General features: G+C 51.0%; 2 protein-coding genes across 2 annotated transcripts; both read right to left on the bottom strand.

The window, feature by feature from the left end:
• Positions 1-524: 524 nt before the first annotated feature.
• PFICI_12669 (uncharacterized protein) lies at positions 525-1940 on the bottom strand (the record flags this gene model as incomplete). The annotated part of the gene is made up of 4 exons (XM_007841250.1): positions 525-772; positions 855-1000; positions 1102-1504; positions 1622-1940. The coding sequence occupies 4 exons, from the start codon at positions 1938-1940 to the stop codon at positions 525-527; spliced, it is 1116 nt and encodes a 371-aa protein (XP_007839441.1).
• A 1246-nt stretch (positions 1941-3186) lies between these two features.
• On the bottom strand, positions 3187-6878 carry PFICI_12668 (uncharacterized protein; the record flags this gene model as incomplete). The annotated part of the gene is made up of 3 exons (XM_007841249.1): positions 3187-5990; positions 6051-6437; positions 6638-6878. The coding sequence occupies 3 exons, from the start codon at positions 6876-6878 to the stop codon at positions 3187-3189; spliced, it is 3432 nt and encodes a 1143-aa protein (XP_007839440.1).
• Positions 6879-14733: the final 7855 nt, after the last annotated feature.

Here is a 14733-nt window from a genome sequence, read left to right as displayed (position 1 = left end):
GACGAGCAATATTTAAAGGTAGACACATCAATCATTCCAAAGTCCTATCTATTTATTCGATGAACATATATTACAGCTCAGAGAGCACACGATGATTCCTTGACGGCCTCATACTGGTGTTGTCGATGTTCTGAAAGTAAAGCGGGAGACTATTAAGATATTAGCACAAGAAGGCAGGCTCAACATACCTTTCTCTAAAGAAGCAGGTGGGAGGGAGAGAAGAAGAAGAAGCTGTCCATTACACATTGTGACACCCCGGTTGTGACAATTTTTGAAGCCCGTGTGTGTTGTATGCTTGGAGTCACTTGTCGATACCTTCTAAGGCAGTCTCTTGTCATGGATTAAAAGAGAGAGAGAGAGAGAAACAGCCACAAAGCATCTTTTTGGCAAGCAACAAATATTAATCTTTGACAAAAGCGTCCCATCATTGATGCATGCCACCGTTTATCAAGATAGTGGCTCGTTCATCACTTCATGTGACTCCCCAAACAGTGAAACTTAATGGGGGCCGTCCGTTGCTGTTTTCACTTGTCAAACTTGGTTCCCAGTCCCTGCGCCTGTCTATAAATCCAGTCCGCCGCCGTCAGCCCTTCTTCTTCGGGTCCGTCGGGAATGCCCGGGCCTCTCAACTGTTTCAGTATACACTTATCTTCAGGCCGGACAAAGTACACGATGCTATACCGCGGCCACTTGCCCTGCGTACCCGGCGATGGGATGACGCGGTGGCGGCCCGAGCACAGGACTCCGTTGGTGAACTTGACTGCGGCATCACCTGTCAGAGAGAGTGTGGTCAGCATTTTGCCCATGCCTTATCAAAGTGGAAAGAGAGAGAGCATATTATTAGTATCACCTACCCAGATTGATAATGGCACAGCCCTTCTGGGGCTTTACCCATAGCCATTCTCCCGGTGAGTCGGGTTGGCCATTGTTGAGCTGAGCTTTGCGTGCCGACTCGGACCATACTTGCAGACCACCGAGCCAGTTCATCAATATCGTAATACTGATATTTCCACAACATTTCAGCTTATAGTCTTAAAAGCACAAATACTCATCTTCTCTTTGGAAGAACCCAAATGTGAGTAGAGAGAGCCAGGAACTTACGTTCCAAAGTCCGTATGCGAAGGCGTCTGAATCTCGGGCATATCCTCCGTCTCCCGCGGCGGGCCCCGCGTGATCCGGACGTGGTCGCCCGCAAGCTCCTCGATGCGATGCTGGCTGGTGATGGCGGCGGCGTCGACGCCGAGCTTCTCGGCCAGGGCGCCCAGGATCGTCATGCCGACGGCGTGCGCCGTCTGCATATACTCGCGAAACAGCGGCTTGGCTTCGAGCACGGGTGCCGGCCATGGATACCGCATGGCATCGTCGGCGACAATCATGTCGTTCTTGGCTACATTGAAGAACTCGGCCGTGTCCTTGGTGCCGGCCTTGTCCGTCACGGTTGCTCCGACGCCTGTTCTTGGCCAGAACGCCAGGTACTTGTCAGCTGGTACAGTTCTCATCTCCCCTAGTCTTTCCATATATCATGTATAGCCTCAGTCTGTAATATGATTTCTCAACTTGACTGCAGCCGAGACAGCAGAAATGTGAAAAGCAGAATCCGAGAAGCGCTTTCTCCACTCACACTTGTAGCCAAATAGTGTCCTCGCCTTGATGCCCTGGGCATACTTCATCTTCTCGTCCACAGGCAAGTCAAACGTCTCCTCGCCGACGCGGGCAATTCGCTCAGCGCCCTCGAGCAGAATCCGCCCTGCCTTGGAGCCTCGGAGGTCGAGGTAGAAGAAGCCCCTACCCTTGCACGCCTCAAACATGCGGCTCTGCTCCTCCGGAGCGCTCTCGAGGAGTCTGCTGAGCGAGATGGTCTCGAGTTCCACCGTGGGTAGACCATCCGGGAACGGCGGGTAGTGTTCCGGGGTGAATTCGGTGTACTTGTCCTTGGTCATGTCTGCTTTGACTGCCGCTGCTGTGCTGCGCACCGGTGAGCGTGTTGGGATGCCGAGTGATGGATTTCGTAGAGATGCAGAGGCTGTGGTTTGAGTCCGAAGCTGCAGGTTTGCTCCAGGGCGAGTATAAGCCGTACGTGAAGCCCAGGTCCAGCTGCGTGGTACTGATATTGCCCTGCTACTATGTAACCGGATCGAAAGCTTCACAGATAGTGGTGTAGGTCTAGCAGTCACTGTGAATTTGTGGATTGAACTTGCAATCATTATTCAATGTCGTAAATTTTGTATAGAGAAACAGCAACTGTGATACAAAGTCACTTGAATTAAGCAAATAATTACCCCGTCTCTTTCCATCCATCCCGCCTTAAATGACATGTGCGTCAGAATGCGGGGAAAGAGACGACTCCAACTCGGCAGCGTTCGATGCTTCGCTGCTCCCGTATCTTACTACCGACCTTCGCATGCGGAGTCGTCCCTGTGGACCATCGGCATACTCTGCCCCCGTCCACTCCATGCGCTTTAGCTTTCCGTTTTGTCAACCTCAAACAGGTGCATTTTACTTCTCGTACGTGGCAATCACAAGATCTCCTGGAAAACACTAATGGCAAAATCACAGGCCGAGGTAATATGTTCAATAGGCGACTGAGCTTTATTTGACTCCAGGCGTCGTGCATCCCATCTTTCTCTATATACCAGAGAGCTTCCATCATCACATTGTACAAACAACCCCAAATCAACTCCAAATTCCTTCCACTAGGTCGATCAAATGAATCGATAGTGTCCCCACTCCCTTTTGTCGTTGTCCGAGCTCACGGCCTTCCTGCCTTTTCCCAAGAGGTCGGAACTGATAAATGCGTAATCGTGATTGTAGAAAGGAAGAGAATATGAAGAAGAATAAGAATAAGAGATAAGGAAAACAAGGAGACTTCTGCCTCAGCCAAGGCAGCCGTAGATAATAACAGGTGCAATGCTATGCTGCGGCCCACGGCAAACAAATCGATAAGTGGTATCATTGATATGAATAACATGAAATATCCCAGAGAGTATCACCCCACATGAGGTGGGCCAGTGTCTCTGTGTAAAAGAAATAGGGTATGATCCGACTATTATATGCGGCCGATGGATATGTTGGTAGAATGAAATGAAGTATATGACGCTGATCAGAGAAATTGCAAATTGCGGCGAGCTCTGACGCAACAAATGTGAATGGCGGTATGATCGTACGCTGAGGATGCCAAGGCGGCGCTTATGGCTCTTCAATGATGCCTTCACCCGAGGCTTCCTCTCTCCACTCGCGGCTCTTGTCGGTCAGCTTCTTGACACCACCTACTCTTGAAGCCCAAAGGCTCTCAATGGGTGTGCGGAAAGTGTACGCGCGCTGGCTGCTAATAACGCCAATGGCTTGCAGAACCTGTTTGCGACTGTCACGTCCAAAGACAGCTGGGTGGCTGATCCATTCCAAGCTCGCCTCGAGTTCGGCGTCGAGAGCGGCCACGGTGCCGGGATCTATGCCACCAGAGGAACTCAATGCAAGGCCGTCATTGGGACGACTAGAGGCAACGCCATTGTTTACAGACCCATTCGCTGAGGCAGTCGGCGACGGCGTGTGCTTACGATCAGGTGTTGCGGACTCGGGTTCCAAGCCCAAGCTAGGCGCCTTGCCAGGTGGAGGCGGGACAGGCGGCAGTCCACCTTTGCCCAGTCCCTTCAATATGGAACGTGTTTCGTTGAGAAGAGTATGAGCTCGGTCATGCTGACCCCTTGATACAAGCGTCAATGCTCGTGTCAGCATATCCGATGTGAGCAACTCCATACGTCGCTGAACAATGCTCTGGTGAGGAGGAATAGGCGGGTTGTTTTGCCAGGATGACTTCCTTGAACTTGCCACAGGTGGCAGCATGGTAATTGCAAGCAGAGAGGGCCTGGGAAGATGCATCATGGTGCCCTCCCGCAGAATATCGCCCCAGACAAGATCTGCTTGGATGAGGGGCAGTTCTTCGACGGACAGGGTCCTCTGGTCATCAGAGTCCATAGGTCCACCGAGGGCCTCAAGACCAGAGACGATCGTTTCCCATGGGTCTTGTGGCAACTGATCCTGGGATGTCGTATCAGGTACAATGACCAGTTGCACCAAAATGTCTCTCTTGTCGCCAAATCGCAAATCACCAAGAGAAGCCTCGGCATCCCGACCTGTGGCGCGCTTGGTAACTTGCAACGCACCGCTGACTTTGTAAAATTTGGCTGGCGAGCCTTCTGGAAGCCTGAGCTTGAGCTTGACGTTTTGGTGGGACAGTGACTGCATGGATCCGAGGCAACCACCAAGACACTCCCTCAGCATCATCCAGTCCTTTACATAGGTGTAAGAGGCCTTTGTCCGGGTTGACAATTCGATCATGGTGTCGGGCTTGTGGGTCATACCAAGGCCAAAGGAGTGGATGGTAATCTTGGCCGCCTCAGCTCTCGAAACGACAAAGTCGACGCTATCAGCATCGGATGTTGAGGCATCGCTGATGAGCATGATGGAGGCAATAGGGTTGTTGTGCTTGCGTTGCATCAACAGATCCATGGCAACATTGGCGCCTTCCACCACGTCAGCTCGGTGGCTCTTTTGGCCAACAGGCTTGATGGAAGCCAGAACATTGTTCCAACCGTGCCATGCCTTGGTGGTCATGCCGACAATGGGGACACCGCCGCCACCAGAGCCGAACGTGACTAGTCCCATGCGATCTCTCTCGCCCAAATTGCCAACCATGAATTTCAGGGCGTCTCTGACAAGGTTAATCTTGACCCCTTGCATTGATGACGAGATTGGAACAACCACGACGACATCAATTGGCACATGTACCGACGAAAACAACGGGCTCTTCGCAAATGTTGTATACTCGGTAGGGGCCGTGGTTGTGGACTTTGGTCCGCCCCAGCCAGAAGAAGCAGCAGACACCCGGCGAGGTCCACCTTGGCGGCCCCAGTCGTCCTCATCTGTTTCGGACGTCTCAGCACGCTCATAGTCGGGGCCCCGGACAGGCGAACCCTCTGTTGCATTGAGGTCCCGGAGCGCCTGTTGCCAAAGCTTCAGCTGGTTGCGGTTGTCAAATCGCAGATGGAAAGACGGGAGCTCTGAAACAGACAGGCTCAGGGTCAGCACATTTTCGTCAATGGAGCCAGTTTCTGCTACGTCATTGAGGTGCTTCTTGATGAGAATGGAACCCTTGAGAGTGCAACGCGTGGCCTTTCGCGGAGCACCGTACTCGTCCAATTGCTGGGCCGCTGCATTGTTTCTCTTCTCCTTGACGCAGATGAGCATCTCGGCAAAGAGAAAGCACTCAAGCTCTTGCCAGGACACCTTGTCCTTGCCAACCCGCAAGGTACCGTAAAGACGAAGCTTTCCGAACCTGTTGAAGTCCAGCCCATGCCAGTTGTCCACGCGGTCGCGCAAGTTCTCGGTCATCTCTTGCAAGACTTCGGGCGACTCATAAGGATAGAAGCGAGGCTTGTTGCTCTTTGCTGGTGAAGGCGGCCGTTGGGCGTAGGCGTCTTCACCGCGCGTGGGTGGAGCGGGCACAACGGAGCCAAGGTCCTCTGGATCTGGTTTCCACTTATTATCGGGCACTTCAACTGTAATGAGACAGGTCAAGGTCTGCTGCTGTCGTGACTTGCTTATGGTTGGGAATTCCGAGCGGACTGTGACTGTCGGTGCAGGAATTGGGTTACGCGATATCCTCTGAGGGCTCGTGGGCGTTGTCTCCATGGCTTGAAGATCATAATCGTGGCGCCGGGCAGGTCCGCTCTGTGTTGTTTCAGGGTAGCCTCCCGAGGATGCAACTCCAGTGGCTTCGCTATCGCTACGGCCGTGACGAGAGTGTGCGCCATATGACGAAGGCGCCTCGCGGCTGTCCCTCAAACTTCCTCGAGTACCACTATCGCGTCCATTGCTTTGTGACGGGCCTCTGTGATGGGGAATTGGCTCCTCCCAAGGGCCTGAGGGGGGCGTTGTATGTTGCGATTCTCTTTCGCTAGTAGATGCGGATCGCACCATGCTTGTGATCTTTTCTGTGGGGTTGGAAACCTCGTCAGTAATGATCTGGGCAGTATCGTATGATCTGCTCTTACCGATATCTAGGACATTGCCTCCTCGGCTGGTGTCCAGATGTAACGGCGCATTACATGATGGGCAGTATTGCGACTCGAACTCGCGAATGAATTCATAGAAACAAGCCTCGTGCGAAACATGCCCGCAAGAAAACTGCAAAATCCTCTCTCCTCGAAGCGTGTGCTCCAACGGCTCCTCGCAGACAGCGCATTCGCTACCGACGAAAGTGCGCTCCCGCCGGTTACGAGTGCGATCTGCGCTCATCATGCTCGACATTGCAGTAGCTGAACGCGGGCTGGTCTGTCTCACAGTATCCCTAGAGGCAGACGATTTGATCGAAGCAACCGAACGATGTGAAGGAGCTCGCTGGGGAAATGAGCGAGAAGTTCCAGCAGAGATGGAGTGATCTAAAGCGAGGTTTCAAGTCAGCAATTATTACTACCAGACAAGGTGAATGGGCATAGATTATGCGAGTCTTCGGCGCCCCAGAACGAGAAAGAGAGAGGCGCGTGTTGTGCAGTGGCGATCATGAGGTCGTGCCGGCAACTCGTCTCTGAGCGCATGTGCGCACGGTCGCGGGTCGTTGAGTGCCAGAGGAAGAACTCACTCTTTTCGGGAAACGAAGGTTGATAATCGAACCCGCTATCCCAGTCGTTCTGAACTGGAGTTTGTGGTGATCGTGGTTTGTTCCTCTTAAAAGGGCTGCGCAATGATCGAGATTCTGAGGATAAACTGCCGAGGATTCCAAGTTCGCGCAGGTTACCACCAATCTGATCCCTCCCTCGATTTTCTCTCCCACCCGATGCACCTGTGAATCCGCTTTGTTTCGAGGCCGACCGACCAAACATGTGGCAGAGGGCGATGCGATGCGAATCACTTGAGAGAAGTATATACTACCAAATCAATGGGATGGAAATTAAAGTTCAGCTCCAGGCCCGACTGGTCGGCATGTAGCAGTGGAGAAGACGTTTTTTGTCCCAGATGGGATTTTTTTGCTTTCTTTAGGGTGGCTGTGTCACAATTGTTCTGCATGCCCTGCAACCTGTTTCACAGTCTGGAACTTTTCAATGCGGGCGACGTAAGTGCTCAAAGGTGGTGCTGCTGGCGCATTGGGGGTGGGAAGCTTTTTCTCTCCTTCGTCAATCAAAAAAGATGGCGGGCGTAAAATCGGAGCAGCCTGGCGAGGTGGCACAAAAAGTCCTCCACGTGGCTTATGACAAGGTTGAGTCAGACTACAAGATCACAAAAAGTGACTTTGATTTGCGTATGTGTATCGCGGGTGAGGCTTTGAGTCCCGAAGGATTGATGTTCCCTGGGATCGTTGAACAGGTCGGTGGTGGTCGGAGACCGGTCGGGCGCGCGGGCTTCCCTGGTTTGGTTGCTTTGGCGGGGTGGGTGGTGGTCAGAAGGGGAGCACCAATCATGCAATGACTCCCTCCATCCGATAATAGTCGACGTGCGTTAAGTATGTTGCTTGGCGGGTGTATGTACTGAAAGCCAATTGGCACCGGCCCTTTTACTCGACTATTGTCGCAAGCAATTGACGAATCGATAGCCTCTTCCGCCCGCTTGTTTTTGCAGAAAACGTTTGAGAAAAATGAATAGAAAACAAGTGTCGTCTGTCGGCAGGAAAAAAACGTGTGACAAGCGGAGGAAATGGGGTCCCCCCTCTTCTAATTGATCCGCAGAACTATGTCTTGCCTTGATTCTTTTCTTAGACTGCGGAACAGGCCGACCCCAGCTTGCGATGGCGGATCTGAGACTGCGGCGTGTGGGCGGTCGTGCGTCGTTGCGTTGCGTTGCTTGCTTCTGGTCGCTGTTGACGAGATCACGTCCTAGGCTAGCGGGCAAGCCGATTGAATGTCTCTCTCTCTCACTCAAACACACAGTTGGTGGTTGCTACAATGGCTGTGGCGCACAAGGCGGGTTAGGGAAGGAAGGAGGAAAGAGGATAATAGAAGAAGAAGAAAAAAAATTTCCCCAAGAGCCACCAGCGAGTGTCTGAAAGGAGGCAATCAAACAAGGTAGGTATGATAGAAGAGGAAAACTGGGGATCATGGGGATGTTATTTCATTTGCAGTGACTGGAGAAGCTCGTTCTGCCAGAGCAAGGTATGCCAGTCCAGGTCAAGCCGCCGGACCACTTTGGCTAGGGGATACGCTACATTAAGGTAGGAAAAGATGATGGGCGAGCCTGGCGCGCATCTGGACCCTCGTCGCTCCTCCCTCACTCACTTCCTCTCTTTGTCCGGCCTGGATCTTGGAGGAGCGACGGTCTGTATTTCCTACCTACTACCTTCAATTACCCCCCAACAGTACAGAGCAGGTACACTGCGTTTTCAGCCCAGTCCCAGTCCCAGTCCCAGTCCCCGGCGGCGGCAGAGGTACCTGTCCAGAAGAGCACATGCAGATAGGATTTCAATGTACTACCCAGCCTGCATACATGGACAAATTGGCTGGGTGACTGGGTGGGCACCGCATATGGCCATGCAGCAGTGGAGTCGACAGGCCCCTTCTGGAGGGATGTCGACTTCCGTTCAGGGGTCCGTGATCATGTACGTACCTGCAAGGTTAGTGTTCAGACACTCTTAAAAAGTCCAGAGTCATGCTCCAATGATCCTAGTCGGCAGCACTCCCCCGGTGCCCCATCCCTGAGCGCAGCAAGGGGATCCAACTTGAAATGCTAGGTGCTAAATACCTACATTATCTACATTAGCATCGCCCAGCAGCTCCTCCTCCTGCTCTGGGCTGCCTGTTGGCGGGTTCTGATCGGTAGATGCGCTACATCCCATGGCTTTCCATCATTGCTTGTGCGTGCGCGCGCGCAATGTACAGGGCATGTGCTGCTTGTACGCATGTGTGTGCCTTTTGCGTTTGAGCATGACCTACTATATCAAAAATGCCTTAACAACAGCTTGCGTCACTGGCTATACTCCATGATAGGTGGTTTTGCCCAGATTTTCTGTCTTCATGACCGTGCGCGATCTACACCCAGGACCATCCCATCACTGCTACCATAGAGAAGATTTACCACCAAGTACGGCCAGCAATTCGCTTTGGCAGGGACACTCCTTGCCTTTGTGGTTGGTCGATTGTAGACTAATGGATCCGGAAGACTGCCTACCCAAGTAGCGTGCTGTAGATCAGGTGCTAATTCCAAGCCGTCTGAGCCATCAACCATCCTGCTAAGCAATAGTCGCCTGGGCTACAGCTGTTTTGCATATGGAAATCTCATGTAGTAGGACCATAGGGACCAAGGGTCAATCAAACGATCTATGCCGTTGAGCTCAACCGCTCGATCTCTACTAAAAGAGCACATGCCAATCGTTTCTGACGAGAGTGCCGGGTAATATTAACTTCATGGAAAGCATGCTCAAGCTAGGTTGGAAGTTGGAAATAAGTAGATATCTACCATGGTATCAGGTAACGCTCCAATTGAAAAGTGCCGCTGGTCCAAGAGATCGACCAAGAAACTCATTCATTTACCTACCCAGTGGCTTAGACGACAGACAAAAGGGCCTGAAGACTCGAAGGACACAACCGGTATCATACTGCTTTGCCCCCCGCGACGCGACGATTCGCGGGCGGCTGAAAATTATAGTCGTCGATTGACCCACTAGTCCACGTCAAGGTTGCTCATCGCCTCGTCACCCCTTCTCCTTTCGTCCCCAAATCCAGATCCGCGCCATGAATCTTGCTGCAGAAATCCATCGAGTTTTCTGCTCAACAGACAAGAAAATGTTTCTACTGCTTAGCTATCTAATTGGGCTAGATGATGTAGGCAAAATGGCCTTACCCTACATGATGATGTTCACGGTAAGGGGGGGCTCGAGCGTTTAGCACCACTCCCGGCGACCGGCTTGCTCTTCCCAAGCGCTGAGATTGTGGAATCGTCCCTGGGAAAAAAAGATGCTTAGCTCAGCGACTAGAGGAGAAAGGGGGAAAGAACTTTCTCTTTTGGTGTGGTTTTTTTCCTCCCAGTTGATCCATAAGCACGTGGCAAGTAGCGTTGACGAATACTCGGCGCGAAAACAGAATTGAGGGACCCAAGAAAAAGAGCAAAGGCCAACGGTTGGTTATGGACTGGCTTAAAGCAAATGAAGAGGTCCGCAGAAGTACCTCGGGCTCAGTGCAGCGCCCCGAACTGCCGGGGATCTAATGCAGTGAGATTAATCCAGATGATTATCGTGTACCGCCACATCTCGTGTCTTTTACGAAATATACTCCAGAAATCAATTGATGTGTATGAGAGCAGGGTTTGCGGATATTTTCACGTTGTTATATATCTGCTAGCAAAGCTAGTTGGGGGGCGCACTGACTTCTATACGTGCCTGCGGTCATGATGGACACTTGAGCCACTACCAACATATATGGCCTGCATGACCTGCTGTGTAAATGGGACCTATCGATACGTCAACCTGGGCGGGGTCATTGTACATCAATGACATTACCCAGCCTGCGGCGAATAGACACCCGCTTTATTCAAAATACAACCGTTGACTACGTACGTATCCTGCCTAGACTAAAGATGTCATGGTATCAACCCTTTCGATAAGAGTGGTAAATGGGATTACCCCACCGGATCGTGGTTCTCAGGCAAGCCTTGCCGATAGATTGACAAAGGCAGAGTAAACATAATGGGAGGGGGAAAAAAAGCAGGGTCCTGGATGGTCAAAGTTTACGCCTGGTGGGAAGGGCTTGGACCTTGGGCATTCCAGCCAAACCGGAAGACGACCCAACTTGCTGGGAACCGTTTGTTGTGACAACTGAAGCATCAATCTCGGTAGTTAGGGAGCCGCCCTGTCGGATATGGACTATAGAGTAGAATTTCAATGTTTGTCTGGAGTCGATCAACGGATACACTTGTACAATACGAGTTTCGGACAGCGGTACCAAGCAGTGAGTGGTTACCGTGTAAGCAGCAATCTGTGTTGTTCTATTATATGCGTTCGCTTGCTCATTTGAGAATGGTATCGCGGGGATGCACCATGATTCCGTTCAACTGTATGATTCAATACCAAGTATTGACGGCTACTGGGAAAATGGGGCCTGCTTGCCTCCTTTTCCTTGTTTTGCCTGTCTCTTGGGCAGTATTCGTTACAGATTCTTGCACTTTTCTTTCCCCTCATGGTTCCACTCTCGTACATTTTGAGACAAGCAGCACTTGAGTGTCCTATACTAAAATCAAGGACATGCGTCTTTCGGGTGACGATCTCTGCTAGTGTTTTCCTAACTAGTCGGTTGCTTCTTTTTAAAGCCAGGTAGCACAATATACACCGAGTAAGCTGCCTACATACCTACGAGCATGGTCCACTTATAAGTCAATACGGGAATTTGGAATTTTCGAATGTTGAAAGGAGGTAAGAAAAACGAGCTACCTACTACGTACCCAGGTATCGCCTGCGTTGCTCACTTTCAATCAGGCAGCGCAACATCTCATCAGGTAGTTGATGCCGACGCCTTTAGAACAAACACCACCGACCGTTTCGAGTATATCATGGCCTTTCAGTGAAACATGGCTGGAAAGCCGTTACTTTGTGCCTCCCGAGCGCTGGTGCTTTGCCGTTGCAGCTCACCTGAACCCTTCGGCTATACACGCTAGAATCTAGGTAGACCTGCAGTGTAATGAAATAGGGTTCGCTTTAGTGCCTTGAGCTCTTGTTGCTCAGCTTCCGAGGTTCCAGCAGCACCCTGGCTTTATTACCAGACGGCAAGTTAGGTAGGTAAACAACATTATTTTTACGCTGTACAGTGACCACAACGTGGTCTCCATGCAATTCTTGCATTGCATTGCATCCACTACTCTTCACTACCTATAGTCGACATGGTTCAAAAAGGCGAATTACAAAGCTTGCATGTCTCCTCGACAAGTTTGCGGCATTCTCGCTTCTTCGCTCCTTTCTTTCCCACCCTCCCCCCCAACTCAGCACGCTGAAATATCGCGGCTTCCATGGACCTTCTCTAGCTTCCCCTACAAAGGAAGAGACGCAAACAGCTTCTCCGCCACAATACAGAACGGGCTTGAGCTAACATCTCCCGGCGCCCAATCATATGAGTTTACCAGCCCAGCGGACTCGACTGATTCAGGTGAAGCTTGGTCCAACATGCCATCTATCGATTCATGTACATGACATTTCAATTAGAACCAGGCATACTACTGCATGCGGCAACGGGCACGATTTGGACTACTTGTGCACGCTTATCAAGATTATGCCATTTTCAGTTACAAGCTGGGCAGTGACGGTATTGTATGGGCACGTCGAGATCGTTTTCGAGGACACCATCTTGGTCGACCAACGATCAGTCAGCATGCGGCTGATACCCACCTAGACCACGATCCAGCCTGCCCGTTACGGGTTGGCATGACTCGATTGGTGACTGCGGGAAGGATTTCTTTCTGGCCTCTGGCCGTGCCGCTTCTTTGCCACGGTCAGCATACAGCTGTACAATGTCCCAATCCTGTGTGTGCGTGTGTGCGTATGCCCATGCGGGTATTTAAGGCAAGATCACTGCAGTAAAAGGATGCCTATCCCCGCCATCAAAAGGGTTGCAACGAAAGGATTATGAAAGATATATATATATAGAGGATCTTCAGGCATTCCTTTGACGACACGTGCCGCTCCGCCGAACCAGTGAGCCGCACACTCCACCAAACAGGGCGACATGATTCCACAAGGTAGTACGTAGTTCATTATGGGTACGAAACTACACGAGTTGTCATCAATGTCGACTCCTAATTTTCTGTTCGTATTATTTCTTACGCGGAACGAGATTTTTTTTCCTCTTCTCTTTTCTTTTCTCTTCAGAAATTCGCCAGGTCAGCGTCCGGCAATCGTCATTTTATTAATCTCGGCACGCCAGTAAATTTTCCGATCCCTGGCAAATGGGGTCCTTGCAAGTGCTGAAATCGAACCAAACCCCATACCTACCAGGGTCTGGTGGGTGCCCAGGTGGTGCCATCCTCTTACTACGAGAAGTTTCCCAGTGCGAACTCACGTACGTTATCTATTGTACATATTTGCCTTCACGAGAACTGTCTGCGCCCCGATGGGTTTTATAAGGAATCAATTGGTGTGGCAGAAACTTGAGGCATAACAGAGCATCAGGCTTGCCAGGGGATTGGGAAGGATTCTGGCATTCTCAAAAATTAGTTAAGGATGCACATCCTGCTGCTGGCGTTTCGTTGTAGGCTGGTAGGAAGTATTCGTAAGATCCCTTAAATGCAAGTCACAACACCCCGTCAACCTAACACCAACTCATTCCGTCGCATCCTATTTCTTTCCATTCCAAATCATCAATCCTCTCCAGCTTCCTCTAATCGTATCCTACTGCTGTAAAGAAAGAAAAGAAAGCAATTTTTGCCAGGGGATTTCTCGAAGCGAGAATATTGCACGTGTTTCTGCCCCTGCTGCTTTCGGTGGGCTCGTGCCGAATGTAATATATCTTGTACCTCTCTGCCGGTAAAATAGTACATGGCTGGCCCTAGGTCAATTGAGGTGGCCCAGGTACATTATGTAGCGCCCCAGTTCCGCGGGAGCAGTTGGTGGAATTCCGCTAAGGTGTCGCTACCACGGAGGGGAAAACGATCCAATGAGACAACCCACGTCGGTCCATTGCGAATTGCCCAATTAACCACATGCATTTGCTGAGATCAAGTGGTACATTGAGCCTGGAAGTCGCTGGCATGAACCTGGTCTTATAGACGGGGATAATGATGATATATGACTACTCAATTCCAACCGCCAATTGGTGTCTTTTTCTTTTTCTGTCCTTTTTGTTAATTCGCTCATCCATCTCAAAACTGCCCAGGCAACAAACGTGGTTATGGCCTTGTTACCTAGCGAAAGCGAGCAGCAGCATGTTCTCTGATATGCTAGGGAGGTCGTCCGAAATCCCCACCCACGGATATTATCAACTTGAGATCTACTCCGTGTTGATCAACGTCTCCTCCCTCCCTCCCTTCCGCGCAGACTGCTTGCTACTGATGACTGACAGTCTCCAACAAGTCCAGTCCAGCCCAGCTCTGGAACGACCTTTGGAGGGGCTCCTTTGCAGATCCCTTGAGCCCCTCCCTCCTCAGGGAGCCTGACTGGCTGCCAAGAGCTTTTCGTCCATTGGTCCATTGGCAAATTGATCTTTGGCAGGGTCATGCCATGTTTGAGATACAAGGTAATCAAGGCAAGGCAGGCAAACAGCATCAGTATCAGCATCAAGATCTACCCACTGGCTGTTGCTCAACACCATTCAACTCTCAACAAACTCAGCTTACAACATTCGCCAGTCGCTGATCCCAAGACTGGGCGGGATGCTCGGCTCCTCAACGTGCGACAAGCAACACTCAGATCCATCGTGTAACCTGCGAGAGCCTTTTGCCTTCGGCGACCGCGGTCCACATACTGTGATTGAATCATGCCAGGTCGGGCATCAACAATTCCAAGCTGCTCGAACTTTGCCCATGTCATAAAATGCTATTAGGAAAAAAAAAAAAANAAAAAAAACCATGAACCCTTGTTGGCGAATAATGCGCCCAATTCCAGCTCTTTTTTTTTTAACCCTCGTGCGCGAGATTTTTACACTTCCAAAAAATCTGGACCTGGTTTGGTTTCATCGTGTTCTGGGTGTCGTTCCGAGCAAAATGAAACAAAGACATCTCAAGCGTGGTCTCCGAAACCTGCCCGGGGCCCCCGGGCTCATTCAACCATGG

Source organism: Pestalotiopsis fici, assembly GCF_000516985.1.
Source record: "Pestalotiopsis fici W106-1 unplaced genomic scaffold PFICI_Scf_10, whole genome shotgun sequence".
Classification (NCBI taxonomy): domain Eukaryota; kingdom Fungi; phylum Ascomycota; class Sordariomycetes; order Amphisphaeriales; family Sporocadaceae; genus Pestalotiopsis; species Pestalotiopsis fici.
This window is presented reverse-complemented; position numbering and strand designations above follow the sequence as displayed.